The sequence below is a fragment of the Aythya marila genome (genome assembly GCF_965140915.1).
Source record: "Aythya marila genome assembly, chromosome: 2".
In the NCBI taxonomy this organism is placed as follows: Eukaryota; Metazoa; Chordata; class Aves; order Anseriformes; family Anatidae; genus Aythya; species Aythya marila.
In genome coordinates, this window is record NC_139043.1 from 134,791,066 (window position 1) to 134,818,670 (window position 27,605).

The 27,605-nt window shown below is 36.4% G+C and overlaps 1 protein-coding gene across 4 annotated transcripts in view; it reads left to right on the forward strand.

The window, feature by feature from the left end:
* VPS13B (vacuolar protein sorting 13 homolog B) overlaps positions 1-27,605 on the forward strand; it is a 460,107-nt gene that overhangs the window by 76,718 nt on the left and 355,784 nt on the right. For all 4 annotated transcript variants that reach the window (XM_082753129.1, XM_082753131.1, XM_082753130.1 and 1 more), the window contains exons 16-17: positions 1,237-1,361; positions 19,530-19,714. In XM_082753129.1, the coding sequence (XP_082609255.1) occupies positions 1,237-1,361; positions 19,530-19,714 (310 nt within the window). The remainder of the gene's footprint in view (positions 1-1,236; positions 1,362-19,529; positions 19,715-27,605) is intronic.

Sequence of the window (27,605 nt, forward strand, 5' to 3'; positions counted from 1 at the left end):
TACAGATGGAAACCCCAAGGTCTTTGTGGCAAGATCGAGTTAAAATAATTTGGAAGGAAACCTTTTGTTATTTTAGGATAATGGTCATAGAATATGTAGATTACAGTGATTTACACTTAGCAATTTGATAGGTTATAAGGAAAAATCATAGTTTTTTAGTTGTACTGATAGAGCAAAACCATCATAATGGAGTATGCAGACTATTGCCAAAATGTTCTCAGTTAAAGATCCTTTATGAGAACAGTTCTTACTGCTAGGCTGAATGAATTTTAAGAAGCTTTGAAATTAAGTTGTCATCTGCTGAGGTTATAGTAGAATGAGAAAATGAAAAATAAAGAGGAGTTTTAAAATTGGCCTCCAAGGCTTTTAGGATGAGCTTTGTGCTCTGGCAGTTTGAAAGGCTTTTGAGTGCTACTTAAATGCAAATATGTACTACTGTTAATTTTGCTAAAATTTTCAGTTAGCTCTTCACTTGTGTGCTGATATCTTAATAAAAACCTTAATAATGAAATCTTACAGTGTATATAAATCACAAACACGATCCCAAAATTATGTGGCAAGCTTTCAGTTCTCTGGGTGACATGTTTACTCCCATCACATTGAAAGTGATTGGGATAACTATATCGCAATTCATCTATTTGTTTTTTCAGTTTTTTGGGACTTCTTGTTCAAGAAGTTTTTAGCAACTGTTTGATCAGCATTTGCAAAATGTTGAGTACAATTTTAAGAGTTACATCTGTCCATTTTCCATACTGAACAGGGAAAATTCATAGAGTACAATTGTAATGAACCTTTCTCTAGATTCTCTTATTGAGAAGATAAATTGCAAAGCTTTTTTCTTATTTCCTTAAATATCACTTCTTTAGGCCATTGTTGTTGTAATGACAAAAAATGTTCTTTAAATGAAAGACTATGTGCAGTTTATAGATTTACATGATATTGAATAATGCATTTTAACTGATAGTTTTTAAACAATTCAGCAGACCATACTTAATGAGATTTTTTGATCAAAGAAAATATTTGTTACTTATTCCTATTGGGATATTATTTTATTACTGGAGACAAGTTAGTCAGAACTTCTTGGTTATTTGGGCAAAAAGGAATAATCTAAAAAAAAAAAATAAATCATTTATTGCTTACATTTTTCAAAAGATTGATTTATATATTATGTTATAAAAATAATTTGAAATGTTCTAATTGTGATAGTATATGCTGACCAGCTGATTTTTTTTTCAGGTATTTGGTTTTCAGGCAGCACTGACCTCTGTGGACAGTAAAGGCTTGTACTGCTTCCCTGTTCCAGTTATTCCCTCTTTCAGTACTGCTCTTTATGGCAAGCTGATCAAGTTTCCAAAATATTGGTGAGTATGAACGATGTATGGTGTATTTAAGTAATGTACTCAACTACTTCTGAGTTTATAATGAATGGTTTAAAAATTTCAAGCTCTGTATATACATGTATATATAGTTCCCTAAACTTCTCTTTGTCTTTTCTATCACATTCTACTATTAAGTCTGTTGCCATTAATACTTTCTTCTGTAAGGATGCCTGTTAATCAGAATTTCAGACCGTTGAGAGAAGAGTCTATGAAAACTCTGTAGTAAATGGATTTCTTTTAGACCTTGTAGGAATCCTGTGAACCAATTTCCATTTTTCATTGGGTGGATACAAAAGCTAAAGTTACATAATGATGGAAAGTTTCATAGGTTTAACTGTCAGGTCTGTTTTAAACTCAACAAAGCTAAAAAATAAAGTAAAAAAAAAAATCCCCTCCCCAAGAACTGTCTCTACTAGACAGTTATTTATGATTTTTGTTATGGTTTAAAGTATTTTAAGCATTGTGATCATTTATTAAGTTCCTAGTACTAGTTCAGATTTTAAAAGCAAATATTTTCATTCTGAAAACAATTTTGCTTTATTATGAAATCACCTACATAAAATATCTTATTTTGTACTGTAATGACATGGAAATTCAGTATTTAAATTTATCTCTACAAATTAAATATTGTGATCATACATGTCAGTGTATAATAGTTCTTTTTGTTCTATTATCATTTATGAATTGTGTTTATTAAAAATAATTTCAAGAAAATGCATTTTGCCAGTGTGTTGGACAAGTCATTACTGTTCTTTATCCCTCATTTTGAGCAGTAGCTGCCTCTAATACTTCTTTATGACTAAATCCTTATGAGGAATCTTACATAAGATAACAGGCAAGCAGGGTAATCTGTTAAATATTTTGGCTTCAAACATTCTGCATTGTGTTGCAGATTTGTCATAGTGATTTGTTTGTGAAAGCTTACTGGATTATTTAAAAGAAGAAGAAAAAAAAAAAGGACTACTAGTGAGTTTGTCCTTAGTTCTATATTAAGAATATATTAGGTTTTCTGTTACAAGCCTTGATAACATGCTTAAATATAAGAGGTTTTTAGCATAATCAGAACACCACCAGGTGGTAGCAGCCTAATTGACTTTCTCATATTTTCCATCAATAAATTGTAAGAGTACTAACCACTTCAAATGAATTGCTGTGTTGTTGTGGTGTTTTGCTAAAGTAAATAAATAAATAAACCAGGATAACCAATAATCAGCACTTAGTAATCAGAGCACCTTAGGACTCTGGTAGGATTGACAGCTGACAACTAACTGACATTTAACATTTAATTCTGGTTTGTGATTCTTATTAGTATACCATTGAAATAAATTTGTGTTACGCAAACTTAGGTTTATGTAGTATGCTGTGAGACCTGTGGGTAGTTGTGGAAAATTATTATTTTAGAGATGAAAAATGGGTGAAAAATACTTTGTCTGACAAGTTCATGGTATTGAAGTCCTGGTGCTTTCTTGTGAGTGCACATGTGCTGTCTTTTGCATGTGCTTGCACTTACTGCACTCAATGTCTTGCTCATGCTTGGTTTCCTGTGCTCTGTCACACACGCGCTGTTGTATGCTTGCCATCACTTTTTGTCTCATGGTCTCTCCCTCCCCACTCCCCCAATCACATTATGATGTGTGCCCAGCTGGAAAATGGAGTATGGTAGACTAAAAACAGGTAGACTCATAACATGGAAAAATAAAAACAGGCAGTAGTTGAAGGAGTGGGGGCAATGCTACTGCCTTAAAATAGCAAATAATCTATCAGCATTTATTAGAAGATCTTGTGAGACCACTGCTAGAGTATTTTCTTAAAAAAAAAAGATAAAATTCATAGCAGCTTTCTCATTTTTCTTCTGTGACATGAGATCTTTCTAAAGGTTGTTTATTTATTAACAGTGTGAAATAATTATATAAAGTTAATTCATTCGAACAATTTATCTAAACTAAGCAACACCAATTTGCGGGTAATAAAGTAGAAAAACAAATGAGTACAGCAGCAGCCAGGTTAAATGAAGTGTAGTTTGAAGTGAATAAAACTCCAGATGAAATACATCAAATAGCACTTGAACTAAATCGAAATCAGCATGAAGACTGAGAGCTTCATTGAAGTCATGCAGTGAGTGAGAATTAGTCTGGTAGGATAACCTGGTAATGTCATTAAACTTAAATTCATTCCCCCCCCTCCCCAAATTATACCACCTGCTTTATTTGGATTTTTAGATTTCACATTCCAGAGTTTCTTAAAGCACACACATCTGATGCTACATGTGTTCTTCTATTTCTTGCTAGAAAATATATACCACAGACCATACCTTTTAAAAACAAAGACATTTTATGAACTGTTATGGAATCCCTCAGGTAGTATGTTTTGAGTTAGCAGTGAAAATCTCAACTTTATTTCTGACATAAATCAGTAGAATAGCTTTCTTTTCTAGTTTCAATATAATAATCTCAAAATGCATATTGTATATTAAATATTGCAGTAGTACTTATTTTTAAAAACTTTAGCTGATAAACATTGCTAACTTTCTAACAGATAAAATTTGAGCAACATCAACCCAGTAAATTTCATTAAACAACCATTAGTGTAAGAAAAGTGCTGTTTCATTTTATTTGCTAGATTGATGTCTGTTTTAATTTCAGTTAATACACTTTCTTCTTGTAAAAGAAATTTGCTCAAGCTCACTAGTTAACTAGGTCTTTGACATCTTTTAAATTGTTGTATACCTAATCTATTTTTATATTTAAGTAAAAACATCTGGTCTTTTGCTTTTGTCAAGCATAACAAGATGCAAAATACTATGTTAATGTCAATATTTTACAACTACTTTATGTAGTGTTGCATGCCAGATTGTAAAGCAGCTTTCAAAGCTTTCAGGAGGATGTCTAAAAACAACTGAGAATTAGCAGAATATGGTTAAAAGCCCAGAATGAATGACAAGAATGTTTATGGCCAAACAGAAATCTTGAGAGGAATTAGTTGATTTTTTTTTTTTCTTTCTTTCTTTTTGGCTACAATTTCTGTAGTAACAGATGAGACAACTCAGGGTAGGACAGTTCAGTGTTACAACCCTCTGTCACTCATAAAATACTACTTTATTGTGCATTTAAAGAATTTTAACAACATTAAAGGATGTTGATTTTGAATAGCCTTTGTTTCTCTGGTATTTGGATAAATTCTGAACTGTGTCATCCATATGTTTTATGAGCTAGAAATTGGTCCAGTTGTGTGTGTAAAAAAAAATTGATTTTTTTTGGGTTGGTATTCTCTATAATCCCTTCCAGTGACAAGCATTCTAGACTCTCATCATCCTTTATCAGTTCTGGGGAGGTTGTCTCTGTCTCCGTCTGTGACAGCCTTTGAGATCCTGAAACATGGTGGAGTAAGGATATAAATTGGGGTGATGTGATTTCTCTCAACATCCTTTCCATTCAGTTCAGTCCAGTAGTTCATTTTGAAGGGTTCAGAGTGAGTCTCTTCTTTCCTATTTTGAGACCAGAGCAATAGCTATTGGTTTTGGAGATTTGCTTAATTTGTTTTTTAAAAAAACAAAAACAACTAATATTAGGAGTGCTGAAATATTTGCATGCAGTGAACACTATTACCCCTGGATAAAGTATTCAAGTTAGGAGTTAATTACATCTTGAACAGGGAGCCACCTGAACAAACTCATTACGTGAATCTAGGACTTAGGAGCTTTCTTGAACATTGAGAACCAGTTTAGATTTGTCCAGGCTAGCAGTGAGATAGAGCTAAATATGACCCATTGTACCTGGTTTGAAGAGTTTACTGTCTTCCTATTTCTTCTGTTTCCTTCCATGTTTTTATTGAAGAGCTGTCCATTACTGACAAAAGCTGCAAGATTTGCTTTCTTGCTAAAAGTTATATGCATCGAATGCTGGCCATCTCAGCTGCCAGTGATAACAATGTCACTTGTTTCACTTGTTAGAGCTAAGGATTAGTGTTGAGTGTTATTTTATTAATGTGTGTCCTCAAAATACTGAAAGATTGCAGAAATCTAGATACAGTTATCCTCATGCACGATATATATATATGTGTGTGTGTACACACTTTGTTTTTATGAAGCCTTAAGAACATTTATGGTAATGTAGCTGCTCTTAATATTTCAACACAGCTTTACCTGTGAAGGTAAATATTTACTATGTCTCCAGATTCTCTTACATCTGCATTAGGTTGGCATGCTAGGTTATAACCTCCTTTGGGCTAACTATTATACCAGGACATTGATTAACATGCTTTGCCAGCAGCCTGTTACATTTTGAGTTTTTTTTTTTTTTTACTTAATTTCTAGCTTTTGTTTTGATTCTGTTGCCATACAGATGTCAAATAAATGTTTTGTACACAAAGTTTTATCTTTTTAAATTTGTAACTTTAATATTAACATTACAAAATACGAGAAGATTCTGAAGACCTTGTGTTACTGCTGCTTAGAGTACTGCTGAACCTTTGCTGCAAGTGTTTTAATCTTTATATGACTTTACTTCTGTTTGCCTCCCAGCAAAGCAAACATCCCTAGCTTAATCAAAGCCATGTAGTGGTGTGCCACACAACTGTTTTTAGCAGAATTCATCATCGGTAGACTCCTTACAGTATCCAGTAAGGGCATTACAAGCCTCAATGTAAGTTATAATTTGCATCTGCTCACGTGTGCCTTCGTGGTCATCTTGAAAAACCTGTGTACTTTTAATGGTATCGCAATGAACTGACCAGAGCGAGAGCAATTCATGTTGATCCACCAGTAATGTGGATGAAGATCTGCCTTGTTTAATGGTAAGAGGTTGTTAAGCAATTAAAAAATTAGCTCCTGCTGTTGTGGCCTTTACCAGCAAGGTACTACTGTGATGACGATGGCACCTCATAGGATTCGCGGCATGCTAAAGAGAGGATTAAAAGTGTGTAAGGGGGGATCAGGTGAACTCTCATTGTTACAGAACTAATTGAAACCTTTTGGCAGGGCAAGTCCAGTGGAGTAATGCTGCTTTGAACTAGAAATTTCAGTAGGTTTGGGAGCTGGAGGGTTGTGAGATGCAGCCATCGTGCAGTTCGGTGCAATTGTGTGCTAGTAGGAGGCAAGTGGACCTTGCTGGCAAGAAACACAGAGGCAGATATCCAAAGACTGTGAACATTAGATCATAAATCCAGGAAGTTTTCCAATAAATTGACACTTGGGTCTTGAATTTGGCAGCCTGCTTTATTGACTAGTCACAGTAAATCAAGAGCAATGTCAATTTAGATTGAACGTGGATTATGTTTCACATGGGCAGTTGAGGGGCATGCTCAGTTCCTGGGTCAGAAGCAGAAACAGGTTGAAAACACATGAAACTCATTTCGTAGCATTCGGTTGTGACTATTAGTTATGTCAGTAATTGGATCTAACTGCCAGATGAAAATTCAGGGTATCCTTCGAAACGGAAAATCTCTGAGATTGCATGCCTGAACAGATGCCATCGGCGTATGGGACAGCGCAGACGGAGTCATGTGAGTCAGTCAGCACGTGTGAAAACCTGCTTGAACTGCTGAGATATGCCAGTGATGTGGGCTGTGCAAGAACTGACAGAAACAGGCATTCTCCTGGGTTCTGAAGAGGTGGTTGTGTCAAATTGCCTCAGATGTGAACAGTCAGCCTCGGCGGTACACTGAGTTACTTCAGCTTTATGCACTTCTATGCCATCACCTAGAAAATGCATAAAAGACCCATAATAGGAAATCAGACTCCTTTTTTGGTAGGTGTTTTCACTGTGGCTCTGCATCTTTGTTGGAGGAGTAGGTTATGAATATATCAGAGTTAATTGTGAACAGCACTCTAGGGTGGTGAATAGTTTTGACAAGAGGATGATCTTTCACTGATAACATCTCTTTCATTATAAAATCATAAGTAGGCTGTGCTGGTGTATGAGGATGAAGATGCTGAAGGAATTTTTGCTAATGCTGTGGAATCTTTTTTTAAATCTTCACTGATATCAATGTATGAAGGTTCAACACAAACATTTTGTGGCGCTTTCAGCTGTGCTCTTCTGGAAAGACTTGTAGGCAGTTCCCAAGTCGGACCCTCTGTCCAGCAGGGGTTTTGCACTCTGCCACATGACTCACAGCTTGATTACTGAGACTACAAATTAACTTCAGTTAGAAACCTCAAGTTTAACTTTTTTTTTTTTTAAATCAAGTCCAGATCTAAAGTTACTGCTTCTCAGCAGATGTGGCAGACAGCATTCAGCAAATCTGTTAAAAGTGAACTTTTAATCAATGTAAATTGGAAGCAGTTGTATTTTTCAGTATCCTCTGTGAGGAGGAAAATCAGCCAAGCTGACTGCAAAGGTTGGTCATCTGTAGTGTTTCTAGTGCAATTATTTAGGCTAATTAATTGTCAAGGCTCTTCACTGAAAATAAATTAAGCCTATTAACTAATATCTATCCAAGGAAAGTGATTGCACATGGTGAATACATTATCCTGGTTTTAGTAACCGTTGCCAGCAGTATTTGCTGACGTTAGTTCTAACAACAAGTTAAAGGAATGCAGTTAAAATATGTAGGGTTTTCAGGGTTAAAGCTGCTTTTTGCTTTACTTGTGACACACAAGAGATGTAAAACTTCCTGTCACAGTGCTGAAGTGCTGTTCTGTAGAACTGATGCTGAAGAAAATTTGAACCCCTAAGATAAACTCTTTTTTTCTGGTTGTATTTGGAAGTTGTTTCTTTTAGTGTTACCACCATCTGTAGAAAACTGATGAGGATTTTCAGTGATTCTGGCTTTGAGCATTACCTGTGTCAACTTTAGCCTCTGTGGGTCCATCAGTAGCAATTTATTACACACAGTGCTTGTCCTTTTTTTCCCCTAGAATTTTACCTGCAATTTGATGCCTTTTTTTTTTTTTTTTCCTCCTTTCATTGAGTGATGAAGAGAAATAAAATCTCTGAGGCTGTGTCTAAACTACTAAATAAAACATTCCAGAAAACAGTGGCCTGTTGTGGCTCAGTTTAAGTCTACACACCTACCTATTGCTTCCTTCACTTCCCCTCAGAAAAAGGGGAAAAAATAAACAAAACTAAGAAAGATGAGGCCAGGCTTCAGACTGTGGGGAGCTTTTGGTATGGTTGGTTCCTTCTCAAACAATGCCTAAGCAATGCTGAAAGTGTCAGCTGCCATGGCCCCAAACTATGGCAGGGAGCAAGCTAACAGGTAAATAGTATGTATGGTCACAGACGATTACTGATGGTGACACTTGGCCATGTTTACTTGGCTAATAAAGATATAGCCTGCTGGAACTAAGGGCATGAGGCACAACTGTTGTGCCATCTTGCTAGCGAGACCCATTCAAATGTTGGTTATTACATAAGTTTTTGAAGGAGTGTACCTTAGTGTTACTTTTTCCCCTTTCACTTTTCTCTTTGCAACTTCTTTTTAAGAAAAATGGCATGGGAATCATTAGGGATGAAAGCACCGTTTTAAGAAATTTGTACTTGTTCAATTCTGTAACTTGAAAAAAAAAATTAGATTGACTTTTTCAAGCATTAAGACTTCTCATATAGTCCTTGTAGAATTATATGGCTGAAATGCTGTTATTCACCTTGTGTACCAAATAAGCCTCCTTCACACAAGTGCTGTTTATACACTTTTTTTCTTATTGAATATGCTGTATAGAATTGCCATTTTTAACTTTTTACGGTTATCTTCATTATGATTATGGAGTGCTATTGTGTTGCTGGAAAAGCCATAGTATGTCCTTCTTCACCTCTGTAGAGCTTGCCTGGGATGGTAGGCTTCAGTTCTGCCTGGAGTAAGGTACCTGAAAATCCCAAGTTTTAAATTATGTACCTATTTTTGTAGGCATGTTAATGTGGCAGGCTCAGATCAATTTGATAACCATGATAATCCGAATTTTTATCCATTAGAAATCATTTACAATGTGTGTTTTTAAGAAAAATCTAAGGGATTTAAAAGTAAATTTTTACTTATTTTTGTTTGCTGATATTTTACTTGCGTTTATTTTAAGTTTAATGACTAAATAAATATTTCAGTAGAAGGAAATATATTTGGTAAGCATGATTAGAATATTCCTTTGATATTCAGTGCTGTCAATGGCTTAGTGGCTTGCTTTGGAAGTAACTGTACTCACCTTTTCTTTTAGATTTGGCTGTGCACATACATGACAGCAAGAAACCGTTTCTCTGATGCTGTGTTTTATTGGCAGCATCTTTTCTTCAGCGTGAGTGTATGTGATTATTTTGGTGGTCTTAAGACTCATGACATGGACTTGAGACTTTCAGAGTGGATTGAGCAAAACTAAATGCATAAAAAAACCTACGTCCATAGAATCTGCTTCCAAGTTTATCTTGCTTTTGAGAGGGCGTAATGTAAAATCAATTCTGGAATCAGTGCATGAGATTGTACTTCACAGACTACAACTACTGTTAAATCTAAATCTTCTTAGTACTATGCATTTACTGAGATTTATCATAACAAGCTAATGTTTTGCTTTAAATAGCTTCTGAAATACTTAAAAATTCTTTTGAGGTTACTAATTAATGAGCCTACAATATAATTGAAATACCCTTTATACTCCTCCTGCCGTTGATGCACTATTTGTACATGGAGCATTAACACACCTTGTTCATCCCTGCCCTTGCTGTTGATGATGCCTGTGATCCATCCTTCACTACGTTAAAGGCTTTTCTGGTAATGGAAAAAACAAAACACCCCTTCTGCCTTCCAGCAACTTCCTTTTGTTGCTGTATCTTTTATTTTAAAGGAAATTAGAAGCGGCTATGGGTTACTTGCAGGCAAAGAAGAGTAGAGTTAGGTGCATTTGTTTGTCTTCAGAGATTCAGAGGAGTTCAGTAGCTGCCTGTGAATACAGAAATATGACTGCTTCTTCTAGCCTGGTGTACTTTCTGGCATCTCCATTCAATGCAATATTTTGAAGCCTTTTGTTATAGCTAATGTGGACATGTACCTTCTTACCTCTCTGACCTTCACGATCTAACTATAAAAAATTTGCCAGAATTTCAAGCAGCCCTTTGTCTCTCACTGTAAACGCATCTTTTACCACCAAAAGATCATTGATATGCAACAAAATAAGCAATATGCAGAAGTGTTTAGCAGAAGAAATACACAGAAAATCCAGCTTATGTCTTTGGACAAAGTTTCTTATTTAGGTCAGTTCTTAGTGCTTACTTGAAGTTGGTGTTCTGCTTGACTCTTTGGCAGGGAATTGAAAACAGTGTTAATTTCCAAGATCTTTAAACTTTTCAGAGTGGAAACAAAAAGGTACTTTTGGGCTTCTCTCAGAGAGCTGTGGACCAGCTTTTGACAACTTTGCAACTGTTAATCTTCAAGAAAATATCTTAACTAGGCAAAGTTGCCTAGATTTGGTCACATTTTTGCCAGTTTCAACCAATTTTCATATGGCTACTTAGAGGTGAATTAAGACATTCTAGAATGGTGTATGTGAGAAATTTGCAAGGGAGGGCAGGTAAGGGACATGTGTGTGTTAGCATCTGCGGGAGGTTACACTTGAGCATTTTCCTTATGTTCTTCTGGGCATTTTGTTAGAAATACTCAAATGATGTTTCTCTTCCTTTGTATTTTCTCTGTCTTTTTAAAATATTTTATTTTTTGATATCTTTTCTTCATGCTTGTTCCTTCATCCAAGGTCTGTTATACCCCCCTGATTTTTGTCTTCATATCTGATGAAACCCGAGAGGAGAGGATAAAACTGTGGCCCTTTTTGTGAGACAGTGAAGTCTGTGGATCTGTCCTTGTGACTGCTCCTGCTCAAAGCAGTTTCTCACCCTTGCTCCCCAGAAAGAGGCTACTTTTCAATCCTTTCTGCTTCCATTCCTCCATCTCAGCTCTCACAAGCCACTGTTCCTAGCTTGCAAGACTTGCTTTTGTCCTTAATCGAGGAGATGTCTTCAGGTGAGAAGAAAACAAAGCCTCTGTTCCCCATATCTGCATTCGTGAGAAATCCTCACAGCTGCATCTTTTGGAGAAGGATCGGATTTATGGGGTAGCCACTTTTCTTCCCCATAACGTAGGACTCTGGACTACAGTTTTTCTGGTGTTTCCAGAATACAGGGTAGTGTCATACCTCTGGTCATCTGTGCTCTGGCAGATGGGAATGTCTTCCACATAGAGACCATGAGCTGGGGCGTACATGTATTTCAGGTTATTTCTCAAGTAATATATGTATAATCTTCAAACATGTATGACAATTTCCAAAAAAATGTAAGAAATAACAAAGGTAGGAGTTGCATGCAACATTGGGGTAGAAAAAGAGTCTGAGATTTGAAATCCTTAATAGACTGGAATGGAAAATTTAATATCTCTGCCTTTTTTGAAATAAATTGATTAGGAGGTAACTAATTTGTATTTGAGCTGCCAAATTTTGCAGCTTCCCTGGAAATAGGAAAGGTAATTTGACTTAAAAACAAAATGGGCAATTTCAAAAGACAGTATTGGATAGAAATCTATATTTAAAACAAAAACAAAAAACACTACTTATTTGTATTGATAGTAATTTAGTGTTATAAAAATATGCTGTAAATGACTGTGTGACTGTGTTATTAGCTGCTGAATTGACTGTGTGAATTTCCCCCAGGCTGGAGGGGATGCTTTCGGTGAGAGCTAATGCTTTTAATTCTGGCAGCATGAAAGGAAGATGGGTGTCACAGCTCTTCTCACGGCAGCCACAGGCACGACTCTTCCTCTCCTGATAACGCCAATTTCAGCAGAGATCTCCGTGTCGGACGGCAGCAGCTTTCGTGTCTCACTCCTGTTCTGTGCCTTCGTGTCCTGCAGATGACTCTGTCAATGCAGTTCTCCTCAGTGAGCACCAACATGTTTCTGAGCCCTCCTGGCTCCCTGTTTTACCTGCTAATGGCAACCAAATGGCTCCGTGTGGCAGCTTTAGAGGATTGATTTAAAGGCTGTTGCTGCTGCTTCTGGGAGTGTGTGGAGGGGGAAGGAGGAGAGGAAAAGGGAGGGGGAGAGGCTTTGTGTCTGGATAGTAAAGTAGGCTACTTTATGGGACGGCAGCTCCCCGAGCGCTGTTCCACCCCTGTGGCTGCTGAGATTGGATTACATTACAGTATCTAAAGCAATGATACTTGATTTACAAATGTTACAGAAAAAGCAATGCACTCTTCTTACTTTCTCTTTATAAACACAAATCTTGGCTCTTTGGAGATTTATGGACAGTAGCGATTTTTACTTTTACCTTGCTCCCTCTGGTCGTTTTGTTGGTCTTGGTCATTTGCAGTTGTTCAGCTGCAGCGTCTCCAAGTTTCTGTGGATTTCCATCCCCTGCACCTTCCCCAGGAAACTATCACTTACCAGCAGCCTAGTGCTCCTCAAAAGAAACCAGGCATACCTCAAATAGTAGATGTGAAAGCACTCAGTGTCTGATTCCTTCTGTACCACCTTCATAAAGCCAGTGGTTCTATATAGGAAGTCCCTACTTCCTTTTTTTTTTTTTCATTTTTTTTTTAGTATGATTTGATCTTTTCATAGTTATCCGTAGTTATGAATGCCAAATTTTCATAGTTACGAATGGCAATTTTCTCCTAGTCCTTATATTTGCATCTACTTGGACATAATGCAGCTAAATGTAATATCCCTTCCCTTTTCCCCATTAATAACCACAATAAATAAGATTTCTAGACTCAAAAAATAATAAATGGCAGATCTTCTTGCAGAAATAAAGAATAGATATCTAACACGTGAGTAAAGAAAAACTTGTCATCAATCACATTCTGTGAGGTAAGTTTCTTATCCCTTGTTTTCTGACTTCCCCCGAACACCTTGGGGAATTGTGAAGATACAACTCTTCAAAGATATAATTTCATGCACAGGATTCAGTTGGTGGTTGATATGTGTAAAGCAAACCATATATGTATTAAGGACTAGACAAGGCCGAGTAATTGTATTGTAATCTACCAAGAGCAGAGAATTTGGAATTGTATTATTTTAGAGTTTTTGTACATCGATTGAATGATTCTACATGGAGACGAATACGAACTAGTGATTAGAAAAACAGTTTTTTTTTCAAAGGAGGAAATAACAGTGGCTGACTTCCACTTGCAATTCGGTGAGAGTGCAGATCCTTGATATCTGTCCCAGTGATGAGCAAAGCAAGGAAGCTGAATTTGGTCTGAACTTCCTAAATACGGTTTTGTAATGCAGCTGCGGGTTTAATGAGTTCCTGCGTACAGGTTCAGCAGCCACCTTTGTTTATAACGTGTCCATAAATAAGACTGAAAACCCAACCCTTTTTTAGGTTTTCTCTTGTTCAACAAGTTTCCCTTGTCAACGAGGGTTTTAGTTCAAATGTGTTGCATTTTGGGGCATGTTGCCTATGACTGAACTCTTTGTGGAGGTAGACTGCTTTCTTGCTTTCTCTCTCAAACTTTTATTCCAGTGGATAGAAAGACTCATCTGATGCTTGGTGTGGCTGCATTCAAACCTAGAAAACCTAAGAATTTCCTGTCCTCACACTCCAGGTGTTTGTTTTTTCTTACTGCCTTCAGTGTTTTCTCCTGGTGTCTCACAGTAGATGATGTGACAGCAACCATCCCCCCGAGGTCACTGCTTCTTGCTTCCTGGTTGCTTCACAAACCAGTGGTATTATTTTCATGTATTGATCATCGTTTTTAATGTCTGATTGTAACAAAACAACCTAAATGATGTAAAAGTGAACCAAGGTTACAGTTCCTAACATCCGTGTCCAGATTCTTGCATTTTTTTGCTTTGGATTTGTTTTGGCAAGGTTTCTTCTTTTTTAGATATTTGATATTAATAATCATTTTTGTTCTTGTAATCATTTATTTTTAGTTTGCTGAACAAGTCCCTTTTTCTATTAAAACTTGTTTAGGACTTTTCCTGTTTTGTTTTATTTTCCCAGTTGTTTGAAGGAAATCTGTTTTTCTGAAGTTCTTGTATAAATTAACACTTGACAAAGATTTTTTCATCATTGACAATTTCAGTTCCAGAACTGATGCTAACCAAATGAAAAGCTGTACTGTAGTCATCTTAGAAATGATTGTATTGTTCCCTTCCAAACCCAGATCTGAAAGTTGTGGAAAAGAAAAAATAAAAATAAAAAAAAGAAAAATGTTGATAAATCTCCAAGTTCATTGTTGTCTCCCTTGCAATAAATTGTATGATTAGCAGTATTTCATACAAATAAGAGAACAAAGATAGCTGCAGCTGTCTCACCTGCATAAGAAATGATTTAAGGGTTCAGGCATCCTTTAGTGAAATCTATAGAAGAGCAGAAGAGCTTTCAAAGGCACAAGTCTTGGAGATGTTTCTGGAATTAAGTGTTCCAAAGTAGGTTTAATTAATTTTGTGTTAGTAAGACTTGGTTCTCTAGCACAAATAACTCTGTGTTGCTGTCTTAAAGACTAAAGCCTGTGGCAGTGTATGTGGCTGTGCGATATGACATATGATAACAGTGACATAATTCTGCATTAAAAATAATTCATAACTGTAGTGGTTAAATTCCTTTCTCTTCTTCTTCTACATTCATGCTGCCTTCACTGTTTTGATATTTGTTGTTTGCCTTACCTAATAGCAGCTACTTAAATGATGTGAAGTGAAAGGATCAAAATGGTCTTTTTTTTTTTTTTTTTTTTTTTTAACTTGATGTAAAGGATCAGATTAAGTAGGAATGCGTATTTGGTGTAGGTAAAACCTTTGTTCCTGTCAAGTATAAAGCCAGCATACATATTCTGTTCGCAGAGGAGGAAAGGTGTGCAAATGCTGGGTGAAGTTATTTAGGCATTTAAATTGCATTCAGGTTCTTCTAAGGCACAGTTGCTGGGTTCTAGTAGCAGGTTACTGGCTTTGTTATTTTGGAAAAAATGAACTAATAGTTTTTTACTGTACAGGATATGAGTAATAACAAAAATTAAATTTTTGGAAACATTTTGCAGGTTCCAGCTTTGCAGTTAGGGACTCTATATAAACCTCTGGAGCCAGCTGTTCACCGCTATATTCTTTCAATCATTCTGAGGTGTTGATTTTAAAAGAATGAGTTGCTGTTCCTGAAGTCTACAAACTGAAAATATTTCATAGCAGGCCTGTGAACTTAACATGGATTGGTTATATTGGTGCCTGTGCGTGGTGTATAATAAGGACCAATTCATGTTTTCATTCAAAAATAGCGAAGAAAACTATTTTCTTTAATGGTACGCCAGATTTATCCAAAGATTTCAGCAAGTCTGTATTACAGTTTGTCAGCAAACTGGGTACAACCAAAGTGTATTTAGAAATCATTTAATTAGGACAGATTCATTTTCACTCCATGCCACTACACAGCAAGACTTGCTTGTTCATATTTCCTTAAATTTATTCTGGAATTTGTCCAAGCTGAGCTTTAATGAGTAGTCTATCCCGCTAGTTACATTAGGATTTATTTTCCCCTAGAGAAGAGTGTTTGAATTGGTAGTTTTTTAACCTGTTCGGTTAAATGAACATATGTTCAGGACTGCATCTTAACTCTTGAGTGTAAGGGTTTGAGAAATAATTATTTGTATTGTTGTTACAATTTTACAGTGCAGTTGAAGGGGTGGTTTTAGAATCCAACTGGGTCACAACTGTTTTAAGGTGGTGATGAGTTTTGATATGAAGTCACATTCAGTTGCTTAATACATATTTAATGATACAGGACCGAAACGTAGATCTGACTTGGTTTACTGAAAAAAAATATAAATAACTATTTTCATTTATTGCTTGAATATATCTCTTGGGCCATAAAATATGGTTAAATTTAGCTCAGTACCGTATTAATGAGCGATTTTCTGTATTAACAGGTGCAGTTTGGTAGCAAGCTTGTATTTTAAGTTCTTTTAAATGCATTATTTGTGTTTCAAAACTATTATAATAAATCCTGAATTATAAATGCACTTTCATCACTAGCCAGCTCTAGTTAAAATTTCCTTAAGCAACATTTGCTGCACACATGGTACAATACCTACCCCCCTCCCCACACCTTTATGGACTTGATTTTTTTCTGTAAAAAAAGGATTTATTTTCTTCAGCTTCCTATCCTATAAAGTCATCTGAAAAAGAACAGTCCAGTGTATTCCTCTGGGATTGTTAAAATACAATATGCTTAGAATTTGCATATTATTTCAAAGAAAATATTTCATAGGCTGATATTACCCATAAGGGGATATTTTATGGGAAACTTCTAAGTTTCACGTAGTTCAGTACAGTAGCTGTAATATGTATTAAATGAATAGCCCAACTTATAAAGCAAAATCTTTTCCACTGCTGCATTGTATGCCACTGTTGTGACAGCTCTTCACAGGACTTTCTATAGTGCATGAGTTTGTTAATACAAATGTGTTACTTTAATGGAATAATTGTGTAGCTGTGATTGTCCTGAATATTGTTGAAAGTTTTTATTTTTTTCTTCATTCTAAATTTTACAGTAGGGAGCCTGTCTTTTGAAATCTTTTTCTGACATATTTAATTTTAATCCTATTTAATGATGTACAGAAATGTAGAGAAAAGGTAGAAAATATAACTTATTAATGACAAAAAGGAAAAGAAGAAGTTACAGTACACCTCTGCAATGAGGTAAATAGTAGGAAATCACAGTAAATGGCTTGATAAAAGCAATGCTAGGAAGCGTTCAGATTGATGTCACAACACATTACATTTCTTTTGATATATCTGCAAAAAGCTTTACTAACATGCATATCTCATTTTCAGGATTTCTACGTAAGAATGCTATGTAAGAGTAAGACTACACCAGAGTTAATAATTTTACTTGTATAATCTTGAGTTTTAAAATCATTTTTTATTTAATGGGTATGTAGCATTTTGTTCTGCAGGGAAGGATTATCCTAAGTAGAGTCACTTTGTGTACTCCTTTCTGCATGCACTCCATTACTTGTGCACACCTTTTCTGCTTAATTTGAAAAGCTGACAAAGCTGACAGCACAATTATCGTTAGCTCCAAATGAGTCACACCTCAGAGGCAGTTCTACTGCTGTGTTTTTTCCTTCCCTTTCCTCTCAATGTTTTTGAGATGAACTACCATGATTCCAGGCTTTACAAGGCTGAATAACCTTGGTCTAACAAATGCTGATTACTTTTACAGAAGGCTACAAAATGCTTTTTTTTTTTTTTTTTTTTTTTTTTGGGAGGGGGGGTCTTCTGTCTGTAGTTGCATCCATTTTCTGAGAGTCTTTCATAGGTGTCTTCTGTCATACGAATCAGCTTTTCATTTCTTCCTTTGTTTTTAGCATGGCACAACAGAATTAGCTGTTGCAGATGGGCTTCATCTATCAAACTTTGATCTGTGCTGCAGACATATACAGCTAAGATAATTATCATTTTCTTCCCACTCCCTACAAAGGGAGATTTAGTGACCAGTAGAGTGCAATTCATATAATCCTCAGGTCTGGAATAATTAGATCTGTGTTGCCTATAAGTCCTTTCTTGTGTTTTCTTTCCTTTTACCTTAAGTCTAGACAGCCATCTTAGATGGATGTTTATTTATACTATAGGTGTGTAAAGCTTGATGAGATTAATTCCTCTTGTTTGAGATAAAAAAAAAAAGATTTTCAGTTGGCTCTTTGCTGGTGTTCAAAAGGAATTGAAGGAGATCTGCCTGTGACTTAAGGTGAATGCTTGTTTGTGCAAGCCCAGATTTAGAGTGATGATGTTACCTGTGACTGTACCACTGTGTCAGTATGGTAGTTGATACAAACCTTCTGATGTTTACAGTGCTGGTTTACAAGCCATTTTTCATTCATCGTGCAGATATTTGTAGCTTCTGGGCCAGAAGTGTTAGCAAGGAAGGTACTCTGCTATTCTACTTCTTCATCTAGATGATGATGGTGATGAATCTGAGAAGTGGTGGTGTGTTTTTTTCCTTCACAGCTTTCTTGGAGAAGTTTGTGCCCAGGGCCTCCTGTCCTGGCACTGGGCACCACTGCACACAGCCTGGCTCCGTCCTCCCTGCTCCCTCCCTTCAGGGATGTACAGACAGTGATGAGATCCCCTGGGCCTCCTCTTCTCCAGGCTGAGCAGTCCCAGCTCTCAGCCTCTCCTCATATAAGAGATGCTCAAGTACCTTAAATTAAATCTAATATACTACAAAGGGTTCTAAAAAGTACACCCAGTATATTTAAAGGGTCTGTCCTATAATGCAGTTATGTAGACGAACTTATCTGTGTGCAAGGGGTTATATGCTGGGGACACTGGGGAAAATTCTGCTGGAACACAGAGTACATCTCAGTGATGGAGCAGGAGGTGATTAGGTCAAAGATGATAATGTTGTAAATATGCTGCAAGAAAACGCTCCAGAGTGGAAATGAAAAACTGCTGTGGTTTTTGTTGAATGTAGCAAGTCAATCTATTGCTTAATTTTAGGTACTACTATATTACTAGTATAATATATAATAGATATATTAGGAAGAGAAAGGAATTTAGTGACTTTTTGATAGTTGTTGTAGAGCCCTCTTGTAGATACTGGACTAGATGTAGAAGAATTTATTTCCAAACAGAATGCCCTGCACCTTGCCCTGTCACCCCAATATCCCCAACTTCCCACCAGGTTGTAAAGCATTGGAAAACATTAGTACCTATTTGGAATCTCTTAATGAGCGTACAGAACTCTTCTTTTTTTTTTTTTTTTTTTTTTTGGAATTGTATTTAGTTGTATGGATATTGCCTATATGGGTTTTTGGATCACTAGTTATATTTCATTTTGTTTACCGATTCACAGTAAGTTTTAAAATATTTTCAGGGAAAAAAAATAATTGAACAGATTTATTCTCTGGTTTTAGTAATTGCACAACTTTGTGTGTCACTTTTATTTTGGTGACTTGCTTTTATTTATATGTGTTAAAACCAAGAGATAATTAGTTAAAAAACATTTGATATTCTCTCCTATTTTACAGGAAGATGTAAAGTTGAAGAATGTAACAGAATTCCTACATAGGGTGAATTTCAATATAAGTAGAATCAGCTCTTATGAGAAGAAATTTTAACAGGCACACAGCTCTGTCCTTACAGGCTAAATGCTGGCAGTCTGCTATTCTATGACTTGTTTCTTGAATTGTTATTCACCAAAGCAATGATTTCTCTTTTTTTTTTCTTAATGTTTTGAAACAGGAACAAGCGAGCTCACGTCCCACTAACAGAATGCATATTTGAGCTTCCGAATTTGACAGTTCAAGCAACCAGAGCCCAAACCCTTCTGCTCCAAACTATTTATCAGAGCTGGTGTCATCCTGTTGGAAGTGTCAGTTCTGTGGTGGTAAACGAAGCTTTACTGAATGAGGTTTTCCAGTATTCAGGTAAATTTGTGATGTTTTTGGTTATGTTAGATTAATACTCTTACTGTGCTACAGTGCAGTGCTAGTGAATGTGCATACAACTATATCCTTTAAATCCAGGTTTTTACGTAGAGTAGTTAACAGACAAAATGTTTTTTGTGTGTATATGGGTATTTATAGCTTATGCTTAGAAACCAGGATGTAAGCTAAGCCACCAAGCTTCGCTCCTTGGCACCAAATTCTGGATGCATTTAATTTTCCCATACAGGATAATTTTTCCATACTTCGCTCATCTGAAACATCCACCCTTGCTACCTTATATGGTGTCATGTTGTAACTTAAGATCATTCAGAGGTAAAGCTGTTGGATGAAATAAATACCGGATTATTAAGGGCTTTATTAATCAGTGGCATACAGAGGTTGATTTTTTTTAAAGGGCTGCATATGTTTCTCATCTAGTTTCATAAATAAATGTTTCTGTTGTGAAACTGCTGAAGATAGCAGGTCTCAGATGTGATAACATAAATAATGAAGCTGGGTACCTGTCATGCTTTAGCAAAACATCTAGGAATTTTAGGAAGAAATTAAGGATTTATTTAGCCAGAATATTGATAAAATGCTGAGGTTGTCACCAACATGCATGATCTGAATGCTTTACTTTTCTGAATCTTGATGTTGATTGGCTACCTCATAAATAAGTTAAGACTACTTCAATTGACTACATCCAATATTTTTATGGCTATGGTCACTGTAGTATGGATGAGTACTTGTTCACTGTGTTGAATGCTGGCACATTCTTCTTCCCTCTTCTCGCTTGAGAATGAATGAACAAATGTGTTTGTTTTGCCTAAAGATAGGAAACAAATCAAATTTGCTTTTCTTGTTTTCTGTGTTCAGTATACAAAGCTATTTCATTAGTGTAGGTTATTAATTTAAATATTGTTTATGGGATTTAATCCAAGATTATTTAATAGTACTATCAGTAAAGGATTTATGAAATGAACCAGGAAAATGCTAATAAAGGGTTTCATATTTTGAAGCTGGGCAGGGCTCTTACATCTAGATATTATTGTCGTATTATGCCACTCTGGAGGGCAAAAAAAGGGTGTAATCCAGTGAAAGGAGTAAAAGTGTGCCAAGCCTTCTAGAGATTCTAGAGAAATCCTTCTGATTTTGTCTCTGACCTTCCAGGAGAGTGGCTCAATTAGAAGCTGCAGGTAGGCATTAAGTAGCATTGAATTCCTTGTTTGTTCAGGGCTGAACAGAATGGAGACTCAGAATTGGGAGGAAATTCCCGGATAGGAATTTTAAAGTTTATAGCTTCTTAACAAAAGATGTTTGATTTTTAGATAGGTCTTCTTGCTGTCTGTTGGGACAGTTTGTTTCTGAAAATGGTATTTTGCCTTTTATAATTGTTTCTGATACTGTCAATAATTGTTTCTGATACTGTCAAGACTTTAAATAAGCTTATAAAGTAAGGTTTTACATTTGATATTGAACTGTGTTCCAGCGTTGTTCTTTTTTTTTAAAAAAAAAAAAAAAAAAAAAGTAACTCCAAAACTGAAAACTATGAGGAAAACCTTGTTTTTTAATTATGAGGTTAAAAAAGAAGACTAAAGTCAAAAAGACTGTAATGCTAATGTAGACATTCTGTTTTGTTTCATGGAGGCAAACAGCATATGGACTGGTGTCCTCTAGTTCATTATTGGGTTTCCCAAACCCACAAGAAGTTGGGTGTTGCATCATCTAGCCTAGTCACTTACTTTGGCCACTAGTCAGATGTGTATTGAGGATCACAGACATGTGACAAATATACTTGATTGTTCTGATATTTGCTTGTGGAAATCATACCATCAACTGATCAGATTTATTGTTGGAACCTTTCACTGCTAAACACTCATAGTAACAGATTTTGACCAGCTTACTGGGGGACCACTCTTCAAGTGCATAAGGTCATCCCCAAGAAGATCATGTATTTTTAATTTATATTTCTTTGCAGGCTAGGATAATTCAGACCCGGTATCGTGACTAAACATGTAACAAAAATAGCTGAGATCTTTTGGCATCTCTATCATTACCTGCTTTTGTGAATGTGCTAGAAGAATGACTCAGAAATAGTAAATCATGACTTGAGGCAGAATGGTAGGTGAGACTACCATTAGAAATCTTTCTCAGTCCTGCTTTTCTGTTTCAGTTGTTCTTTTTTTTTTTTCTTCTTGAGTTAAATCTGTTTTTCTAATGCAAGATAACTGCAATATTTTCAGTTGTGGAACTCTTGGAGTAACTGTTAATAAGAAGTCCTAGTAAGAAGTGTTTATTTTTTTCTACTTTCCCCGAAGTCTTATTGATTATTATTCCTTGTTTCTGTGTGGTCACCTAAGGATGAGTTGGTGAGGTTTTATTTTCAAGTCCCACTACTTCTGAAGGTAGTAGGTTTAAAATCTGCTCCAGAGAAATGTGAAAATACAAATGTGAAATTTGATTGCTTAGATGTTCCTACAGTTTGCACAGTTCTCTGCTGTTCTTTTACCTAATGTTTCATTCCTTCAGTTCAATGGACAGTAATACAGCCATGCTAACAAATGTGTTTGCAGAACAGAAATCTGGAGCACGAATTCTAAGTACTTAAAATAAAGCAAATGGACAGTATATTATACATGTACTTGTTTTGATCTTGCTTATGGCTTAGTGGTTGACCTGATAAATTGTATACTTCTGTATTTCTTGTTCTCACTAAGTAAAGAATTCAAGTTGTGAATCCAAGACTATGAAATGACTGATGACTACCTTTTTGCCCTTACTCTTGGCTTGTTCGTTCTGAAAGCTCCAGGTCCAACCAGTATTACCATCATATCATAGAATGGTTTGGGTTGGAAGGGACCTTAAAGATCATCTGATTGCTGTCCTTTTTTTTAGTTTAAAGCCATTTTCCCTTGTCCTATCACTACACTCACTGCCAGAGTCCTTCCCCAGCTTTCCTGTAGGTCCCCTTTAGGTACTGGAAGGCTGTAGTGAGATCTCTCCAGGCTGAGCAACCCCAGCTCCCTCAGCCTGTCTTCACAGGAGAGGGGCTCCAGCCCTCTGAGCATCTTTTTGGCCCTCCTCTGGACTCATTCTAGTAGGTCCATGTCCTTGTGCTGGGGGCCTGTCGTGGTTTAACCCGGCCGGCAGCTAAACACCACGCAGCCGTTCGCTCACCCTCCCCCTCCCTCTCTGGGACAGGGGAGAGAAATGGAAAGTGAAGCCCGTGAGTTGAGATAGAGACAGTTTAATAAGACAGGAAAATAATAATAGCAAAAATAATAATAACAATAATAATAATAATAATACAATGGTGATAATAGTACTACTACTAATAATATGTACAAACAAGTGATGCACAATGCAATTGCTCACCACCCGCTGACCGATGCCCAGCCTAACCCCGAGCAGTCCGGCCCCCCTCCCCCGGCTAGCCACCCCTATATATTGTTTAGCATGACGTCAGATGGTATGGAATACCCCTTTGGCTAGTTTGGGTCACCTGTCCCGGGTCTGTCCCCTCCCAGCTCTTACTGCACCCCCAGCCTGCCTGTTGGCAGGAGAGAGCAAAAGGCTGAGATGTCCTTGGCTTGGTGTAAGCACTGCTCTGCAACAGTTAAAACATCGGGGTGTTATCAGCACTTTTCTAATCCCAAGCCAAAACACAGCATTCCACCAGCTACTAGGAAGAAAATTCTGTTCTAACTGAAACCAGGACAGGGCCTCAGAGCTGAGGTTCAAAAAGGGAGCTCTGCACTGTGTATTCCCGGAAACATAGGAGAACTTATACCTAGTGTCTGGGATTCAGTCCTAGGTAGCTTCAGAGATATTTTCTGCTCCAAAACTTCCTTCAAACTAGTTTAGGCCAAAGGTAATGTAGTGGTTCAGAACAAACTCCCAAGGTGTTTCTTGTATAAACTCTTATTATGAGTAGGTTCAAGAAATACCAGGAGGAGAAAATGTCTCAAAGATTAACACTCTTATCTCCCCCACCTTTCAATCTCACTCTGTTCTCCAAAGCCTTTTGTCTACCAGGAGAAAGACATTTTCCTGAAGTATTTTGCAGTTGTTGGTTAGTAGACTTGCTGCCTCCATCAGATAGTCTGAGGTTTTTTTTTGATTAACTCATCCAAAGGAAAGGTGGCTGAAAAAATAAGTTTTGAAATCTCAAAAGCAAATCGTGTGTGTTTTGGTTTCTTACAGAATTTAAGAATGAGGTGACTGTGATACTAAAAATTTGTGTTGACCAGACGTTAGTAATGTATGTTATGTTAAAACTACCAATAAAAAGATACATGCTGTACTGTCACTGCCTGGCTGAGCTCAGAATGTGTGGAGAACAGCTAAATACGAGTATTTCAAGAAGGGTATGTGGTTTTTATGTTAAAGATTACTGTAATGCTCCTCTTTGTTTAAATGTTGTGCCTTACTTACCTTGAAAATAATTCAGCAAAAAACAGATTTTTGATTACAAATGGTTTGAAATCTATAGGTATTGGTAACTATTCAGTGGATTTTAGTCGTCAGCCCAGACATAGCTCTTCAGAGATTTATTTTTTGTTTTCCCAAGTTATTTTTATAACACTTGATGTATATAAACACAATAGTGTATTGGCATTTTAGTTCTTACGCTTGCACATGCTTGAGAAACATCCCTATTTTGCATTTCAATTCCTATACATGCGGAAAGAAACATGAATCAGATACACATTGTGCTTTCTACGTTTTTATGAGTAGATGTATTGATGATGCTAATAACACTTTTACAATTTTTTTTCCAAAAACTATTGTACTGAAATTTTTTGAAAAATACTGTTACAATATATTTTAGAAGTTGAGCATGAATAATCCTATGGAGTAATTTTATTGTGTATTTTCTCATTATTTGTTAGTAGGTACCTGAAGCACTCAGTTTCTAAGCATTTCAGCCTGCCAAGAAAACATATACACAGTCACACATGGCTTTAGTTTACTCTGGAAAACTGGAACTTGCTACCACTTTTTCCTTGTCCTGTTCAGGTAGTTCATTATTTTGTTGACAGTTCGGTTCCATTAATCTGGTATTTTTAGGAAAATTGCTTGCAGACCTTACATTTCTCTATTGAAGGTGATCAAATAGGCATTTGAATCCCTCATGTAAATGATGTCTTAAAGTTAAAATAAAATCTACTTTCCAGAAAGTAACTGTAAAACTATTTTATGCAAGATTTCATGTGGGATACCTTAATGGTTGAATAATAAATTTTACCTCATAAAAATGAAATTCAATAATACAGTAGCTTTCTCAGCGCAGTAGCATCTGGTTGAATCTCATGAGAGCCAATATTTTCCAACTCATTAGGATCATGTCGTTCTGTATGTCGTCAACATTGACTTAGCCAAGCTACCTTTACTTACATAACCGCCAAACTATTAAATAGGTCTCTTGTGGAGTGAAGTCAAATATTCCTCTTATTTTGCTTTTGCCTTGGAAGAAGAGAAGAAAATGTACATACTGTAACATTTAAACATCTGGTCTAAAACCACATCAGGGTAACACTGAGGAAAGTAACAGGATTCAGTATTCTTCCCAGGTGTACATATAAAAAAGGGTTGTGGAGCTGCTGCATAGTTCTTTTAACCACTTAGGAAAAAGACTGAAATAAGTGACTTGCTTTTCTAATACCCCTGGTTTTAAAACTACTTTTTTCCTCTTACCCCTCTCCCATGCCACCAAACCCCAAAACACAAAACCCAGCAAAAGCCTAGAATTTCTACGGTTAGTGGTAATGTAAGTTGTTAAGCTCTAATTGCTTCCTTGCAACATATTGGCATTTAATCTGTGTTTGTTCCACACAATGTGGCCAGTTTTGGCATTCATTTTGAGGACTATGACTTAACCTTTCTGGTTAAAATCAAAGTGTAAGGGTGCATTCTCTTCAGTAATTCCTTGGGAGTGGCAGGACACAGCTGTACAAAATGTGCATGGTATAAACAGTTTACTGTCTTGCACGGTGATTGTACCCACGTGTCCTTATCCTTCACTCAGGCATCTACCTGCAGCGTGTAAATAGCAGTAGTTTCATACGTTGTACATTTCTGTGAACGTGTGGTAGATTATCAGCTCTAATTTCAGATCAGTATAGGGTGTGGATAACTATCCGAAGCGCAATTCTTTAATAGTTGAATGCGACGTAGTTTTCTGTAATCTTTTCTTTCATCTTATTATAGACATTTTCAGTGATATTCCTAAGTCTGAAGTGATTTAACTGAGCATGGAGTAGGTGGGCGTTTTATCACTTCCATGTCTAATCAGTGGTGTTTAGCTTGTTAAGTATCTTCTTAATAAATTCCCTCCTTGAAGCAATGATCCTATTGGATCATTCAGTGGCCTGAACTAAGGAGCTAACATACGAAGTAAACATGTTAAACCTGTAATTATAATTACCTTTTCATCTTTTCTGCTGTGATTTATGTATACAAGTAAGCTTTGAAATAGTAAAATCATGGTATTCTGATGAAAGGATGGTGATACATGTATGCTTAGTCGAGGCATTCATAAAAGCTTAACTCAAATCTGTAATGTCATATTGAGGAATCAGATGTATGTAAAAATCCATTAGAGACTTTTAAAATGTCTATTTTGGTGAAAGTGAACATATACATAGCGTCAATAGCACAGCCAAGGAAAAAAAAAAAAGCCAATGGATTGTGAAAGGAATACATACATACATGAAATCTATGCATGTACATAAGGTTCTTTGGTTGAATTATCTTTCAAAATTGCAGGAGAACTCTGTTTAGCATGTACGTTTGTTGAAATTAACAGCAAACTCTTGTTGGGTATGTTGGTGGGCTACCAAAAACAAGACACCTAAGCCTAGAGCTATAAATAGTGCCCTTCCTCTGGAGTCTGTAGTTTATTTGCACAAATAGCAATTGAAGCAGTAACAGAGGGCACCTGTTTTGTTTGCTCAGCTGTTAGCTTTATGTTATTTCATGTCCTGTTAAGAAAGGTGTGTTTGGACAGCAGGGATGTAGGCTGCCTTTTTGCCTTGTTCTAGCTGCCATGGACTATGTCAGGTGAAAAACTACACGGAGGGTGAGGTGGTTTCTCTTCTAAGAGCAATTGAGCATGCTGAGACTAAGATATGGGAATACAATGCATTACAAGGAGGATGGGAAGAACATAACAGCTCTTGAATCTGCTGCATAATAGGAAGCGGAAAATTCCTGAGAAGAGCTCGAAGCAGACACGCAAAAGCTTCAGAGTTGACAGAAGGAAAGATTGTTTTTTAGAGGGAGAGAAGTTCCAGAGAAGTTGGTGTCAAGGTTAGTGTCAGCCAGGAAGCCACCAGTCACTGCTACTGTAAGTATGAAGCACAGATGAGAATGCCATGGTGGTATTTTTTGCTGCTTGTGTTTTAAGAAGGTGCATATACGGAGAGGTTCTGTAACAGAAGTATTGCCCCTACTTATGCTGCAAGTTGTAATGATGTAATGACACTGCTTTTCTGAAGAGCAAAAGGAAACTTTGCCCCGGCAAAAAAAAAAAAAAAAAAAAAGGTCAGGAGAAAATTCTGATTAGAAGGGACCTTGGGAAGTTGTTTTCTAAGTGGACTGATGAAGGAATTACAGTAATGTAATTTTTAATAACATAGTGATAGCATATTGGCTAATTTTTAGTTGAATCTTCAGATCTGGCCATATTAGTAGCAGTGCCAGTTACTTCAGTGAATGATCAGTGATTATTAGTAACCAGAAAATAAAAAACCATTCCATCCTGCAGGTGAAGAAATGTTGGTAAAGGGTCACGTGACATGGAGAGACCCATTTTTCTACAGAACTAGTAATTTGTAAAAAAAAAAATACGTAATTCTTTTCTTCAGTTGATAGCAAACATGTCCGTGGG